Consider the following 5,005-nt stretch of genomic DNA (forward strand, 5'->3'; position numbering starts at 1 on the left):
GGGACGTGGGGAAACAGGGATGTGGGGACATGGGGACACAGGGATGTGGGGACACATGGACACGGGGACACATGGACACGGGGACACGGGGGTCAGCGCGGAAGCCCCCAGCAGCCCCGGCCGCCCCCGCGGGCCCTTCCCAGCCCGTTCCCCCTCCGAGGGGCGCCCGGCGCCGCACCTGGCCCTTGCGGAAGAAGTTGGGCAGGTGCTTCATGGCGTTGCTGCGCACGCAGGCGATGTTGTCGTAGCGGCCGGGCTGCGCCGCGCGCAGCGCCCGGATCCGGTCCCGCACGAAGTCCGACACCTTCACGCGGATCTCGAGGCCCAGCATGAGCGTGCGGGGGAAGAGCGGCGCCAGCTCCACTGCGGGGGTGGGGGTGGGTGCGTGGGGGGGGGTCAGCCGCGGCGCCGTCACCCCCCGCGCCCGCGGGACCCCCCCTCACCCAGCAGCCCTCCGTAGCCGCAGCCGATGTCGGCGAATTCCACGTGTGCCGCCGCCTCCGGAGCCGCGGGGAAGAAGGCCGGGAAGAGCTGGGCCCAGTCCATGTCCTCGGGCCTGGCGGGGCTGCGGGGACACGAGGGGCTCCGTGGGGACGGGGACACGGGGCCCCCCCGCCCCCACCCCAGCCTCGTTCCCAGCTCCCTTCCTGGTTCTGCTCCCAGCCGCATTCCCAGCTCCATCCTCAACCCTTTCCCGCTCCCATCCCAGCCCCATTCCCGGCTCCGTTCCCAGCCCCTTCCTGACCCGATGCCAGGTCCGTTCCCGGCCCCGCTCCCCGCCCCATTCCCAACCCCATCCCGTTTCCAGCCCCATTCCCGACAGCCGCCGCAGCTCCATTCCCGACTCCCAGCCCAAGCCCATTCCGGGGGGCACCGGCCCAGGGGCCGCCCCCTCGGGTCCCGGGAGCAGCCGGGTCCCGGTAACCGCAGGGAACCGGCTTCACGGGACAGGCTCCGCGGGAACGGGCTGGGGCCGGGCGCTTTACCGGGAACGGGGCCGCTTTAACCGGGAATGGGGGCAATTTTACCGGCACCGGGCGAGCGCCGGTGCCCGGGGCTGCGGTAACCGGCCCTGGGCGGTCCCGGCGCGCCCAGCTCCGGTCCCGGCGGCGCTGCCGGTGCCGCACTCACTAGCGCAGCGTGTGGTCGGCCAGCGGGTTGGAGTGCGCCCGCTGCCGGTAGAACCGCTTCTGCGGCGGCGCCGCTGCCGGTACCGCTGCCGGTACCGGTGCCACCTCCATGGCGGCCCCCAGGGCGCGGAGCGGCGCGGCGCGGGCGCCCACCAGTGACGTCACCGCGCGGCGCTTCCGGGCGCGCCCCCAAGTGGCCGTAAATGCCCCCGCCAGCGCCACGCCCCCTGGGGGCGGGGTCTCGTTACGCCCCGCCCCCGCGAGCCCCGTGGCTGCCCGCGGCCCCCAGGGACCTTCCCAGTCCCCCCACTGACTGTCCCATGGCCCCCGGGTCCCCCCAGGGCCCTTCCCAGCCCCCCCAGTAACCCCCGGGAACTGTCGCATGGTCCCCAGGGATCCCCAGGGCCTGTCCCACTGCTCCCAGTCTCCCCAGTGACCCCCAGGGTCCATCCCAGCTCCCCCAGTTGCCCTCAGGCCCCTTCCCATTGCCCCTGGCGTCCCCAGTGACCGGCCCGTTGCTCCCAGTCCCACCCAGCACCCCGACACGCCGAGGCCTCAAGGCTCCCCCCCCACCCATGAGTAATTAGCAGCAGCCGCTAACGAGTCCCGGGAGGGGCCATTCCCGCCAGCGGGACCGGCGGGGAATTCGGGTTGTGGCGAAGCCGGGGGCGGTTTCTGAGAAGGCACCGGGGAGGGTTGAGCAACTGTCCGTCTGTCTGTCTGTCCTGCTGGGCCCCGCAGCCGCCCCCCCCACCCTGGGGTGACGGGAAACGGCGGCGGGAGGAAGGACGCGGTGTCACCCCGTGACACCGGCGTGGCCGGGGGGGCACCAGCCGCAGCGTCCCCCCCGCCGGTGCCGTGCGCAGGGCAGGGGACGCCCCGCGCGGTGCCGCATTAACCCGGTGACGCGCGGCGTGACGCAGGCGCCCGCGGGGTCCCGGCGGGGTTAACCAGCCCCCCCGCCCCGGCCCGTTGCTCATTACCCCCRGGCCGGGAGGTCTCCGGTTACTCTTTATCCCCGGGGCTGGGAAAGGGCCCCCGGGGCTGCAGGGAGCTGCTGCGGTGACAGGGGGACAGAAGAGGACAGGGCCCCCGGGCGAGGTGGCACCTGAACAGGGACGGGCGACRCTGCCAGGGGACACGGCAGGACAGGCAGAAGATCTACAAGAGGGACAAGGTGACGCTGGGACAGGCCTGGGGTGGGTGAGGGTCCGGGTGGGTGACACGGGGCCAGAATAGGCCCAGGGTGACACCGCGACAAGACCGGGGCCTGGGTGGCTCCAGCACGGGACAGTATTGGGTGACACTGGAGCAAACTGGGGACGCTGGGATGGGTCAGGACAGGGYAGGAGCGGCCCAGGCCGGGGACGGGTCAAGGATGGGGGGACACTGGGACGGGACCGGGTCACACTGGGACGGGGCGACCCCGGGACGGGGCCACCCGGGGCCTCGACGGGGACACGCGCGGACAGGAGGCGGGGGGGGCGGAGTGTCTGCGCAGGGGGCGGGGCAAGGCGGGGCCTCTGGCCAATAGGCACCGCCGTCAGTGGGCGGGAACTCGCCCGTGTCCAATCAGGGAGCGGCGGTGCGATGAGGCCCCGCCCCCGGCAAAATGGCGGCGCCCACGGATGCGCCCGGCGGCCACGTGGGCAGCGGGTCCGAGTCTGAATCCGAATCCGGGTCCGGGTCCGGTTCGGAGCCCGAGGCCGGTTCGGGCGGCGGGGCGCTGCTCGCCGCGCTCCCGCGCTGCCCCGCGCTCTTCGCCGACGCCTTCCCCGAGCGGCGGCGCTACCGGCTGTGCGGGCGCGTCGTGCGCATCGCGCAGCACCACGGCGCGCGGCTCGGCGTGGCGGCGCCCGTGTGGGAGGCGGTGCGGGCACCGGGAGCCGCGGGGACACCGGGGAGACCGGGGGGACACGGGGAGCTGCGAGGACACCCGGAGCCGCGGGGACACCGGGGAGACCGGGGGGACATGGGGAGCCGCGGGGACACCGGGGAGCTGCGAGGACACCGGGAACCACGGGGACATCGGGAGCCACGGGGACATCGAGGAGCTGCGGGGACACCGGGAGCCATGGGGACACCGGGAGCTATGTGGACATTGAGGAGCTGTGGGGAGACCGGGGGGACATGGGGAGCCGCGGGGACACTGTGGGAGACCAGGCTGAGGAGGGGGACAGCCCGCGGAGCGCTGGAGATTTGGGGGCACCCATAGGGACACTGAGGCACCAGGGGACCTATTGGAACACCAGGGAATGGAGGGACCCCCAGGAGCGCTGAGGGGTAGTGGGACATCAAGGGAAAAGGGGGAGACGTGGGAGGGGTGGAGACCATGGAATGGGCGGGATCCATTCCATAGGGACACCAGGGAGCAGGGAGGAGAGATCTATAGTGACATCAGGGAATAGGGGGAGAGATCCATAGGGAGACCAGGGAATAGGGAGGGAAGATCCATAGGGACACCAGGGAATAGGGGGAGAGATCCATAGGGAGASCAGGGAATAGCGGGGGAGATCCATAGGGACACTAGGAGTGGGTTGGAGAGACCCTGGGCTGTCCCCAAGCAGGGTGTCCCCATATGGGGACGGGTGACCCCGCTCGCTGTCCCCGCAGGCCCTGGCCCTGTGCGCCTACTTCGAGGAGCAGCAAATGGACTTCCAGGGCAAGAGCGTCATCGAGCTGGGCGCCGGCACCGGCATCGTGGGCATCCTGGCCGCGCTGCTGGGTGGGCAGGGGACCCCCGGGCACCCACCCCCCAGCCCCAGGTCCCATAAGAGCCCAGGGAGGGACGGGGAGCCCTGGGCGCTGAGCTTGAGGGCTGCTATAGAGGCCCTGGAGCGGCGGGGGCCTCCATAGGGACCTGTTGGACTCTATAAGGACCCGCCGCCCCTGGGGAGSAGGTTCTGGAGACCGGCGGGGTCGAGGCAGCCTCCGTTTTTAGGATGTTGAGGGCTGCGGATGAGGGAGGCTGGAGCCTCATCCCGAGCCCCTCTGCTGTGGCGCCCGCAGGAGGGGACGTGACCATCACGGACCTGCCCGTGGCCTTGGAGCAGATCCGGGAGAACGTGCGGCGGAACGTGCCGGCGGCGCGGGCTCCTCGGCCCCGCGTCCGCGCCCTCTCCTGGGGCCTGGACCACGACGCCTTCCCGCGCGGCGCCTACGACGTCGTCCTGGGCGCCGACATCGTCTACGTGCCCGAGACCTTCCCGCGGCTGGTGGCGACGCTGCGGCACCTCGCGGGGCCGCGCACCGTCGCCCTCCTCTCCTCCAAGATGCGGCGGGAACTCGGCGCCGCCTTCTTCTTCGAGACGCTGCTGCCGCGGCACTTCCGCGTGGAGCTGCTGCGGCGCCACGAGGAGCAGGACATCAACATCTACCGGGTGACCTGCCCGGCCCCRGCCGGGGTCCTGCCCCTCGCATCCCACTCGGACCGGGATGAGGGCTTTGTCCCGACGCAGGCGGCACCCGGCATGTCCCAGGAGCCGCCCTGAAGTGCATTAAACCGCTCCGAGCTGAACCCGGATGCGTGGGGGGCATGGGGGGCACTGGGGATCTCCTGTCCCCAATGGGGGGAGCAGTGCGACCCASTAGGACCTGCTGGGTGTCCCCAGGTGTGGGAGGGTCCTCGGGGAGCCAGGCAGGGACTGGGGGGGGCTCCATAGGGGCCCTCTGGGCCTTACGGGGGGCTGGGGTCACTATGGGGACCCTTTTGGACCGGCCAGGGGCCCGAGGGGCCCATGGGGTCAGGAGGAGCCCTATGGGGGAGCCCAGGGGGACATGTCAGGGCCTGGGGGTCGTGCTGGGGCCCATAAGGGTCCTGCGGGAGCTCTGTGGGGGGCAGAGGGTCCTCATGGGGGCCGGGGCTCGCCTATAGG

At 72.2% G+C, this 5,005-nt stretch overlaps 3 protein-coding genes across 3 annotated transcripts in view; 2 read left to right on the top strand and 1 right to left on the bottom strand.

The window, feature by feature from the left end:
• The window catches only part of METTL1 (methyltransferase like 1), a 3,057-nt gene extending 1,804 nt beyond the window's left edge, over window positions 1–1,253 (bottom strand). Inside the window, exons 1-3 of the mRNA XM_026045084.1 lie at window positions 1,132–1,253; window positions 444–565; window positions 179–363 (exon numbers count right to left, since the gene is read on the bottom strand). Of these exons, the coding sequence (XP_025900869.1) occupies window positions 179–363; window positions 444–565; window positions 1,132–1,241 (417 nt within the window). The 5' untranslated portion in view covers window positions 1,242–1,253. The remainder of the gene's footprint in view (window positions 1–178; window positions 364–443; window positions 566–1,131) is intronic.
• A 1,489-nt stretch (window positions 1,254–2,742) lies between these two features.
• EEF1AKMT3 (EEF1A lysine methyltransferase 3) lies at window positions 2,743–4,628 on the top strand. Its single transcript, XM_026045086.1, has 3 exons — window positions 2,743–3,000; window positions 3,744–3,855; window positions 4,140–4,628. The coding sequence occupies exons 1-3, from the start codon at window positions 2,743–2,745 to the stop codon at window positions 4,619–4,621; spliced, it is 852 nt and encodes a 283-aa protein (XP_025900871.1). The 3' UTR covers window positions 4,622–4,628.
• Window positions 4,629–4,827: 199 nt separating this feature from the next.
• Window positions 4,828–5,005, top strand: part of TSFM (Ts translation elongation factor, mitochondrial) — a 2,911-nt gene continuing 2,733 nt past the window's right edge. Inside the window, exon 1 of the mRNA XM_026045087.1 lies at window positions 4,828–4,872. Coding sequence (XP_025900872.1) covers window positions 4,828–4,872 — 45 coding nt within the window. The remainder of the gene's footprint in view (window positions 4,873–5,005) is intronic.

The sequence above is a fragment of the Nothoprocta perdicaria genome, unplaced genomic scaffold, assembly GCF_003342845.1.
Source record: "Nothoprocta perdicaria isolate Ctin4 unplaced genomic scaffold, notPer1 scaffold_398, whole genome shotgun sequence".
Lineage (NCBI taxonomy): Eukaryota > Metazoa > Chordata > Aves > Tinamiformes > Tinamidae > Nothoprocta > Nothoprocta perdicaria.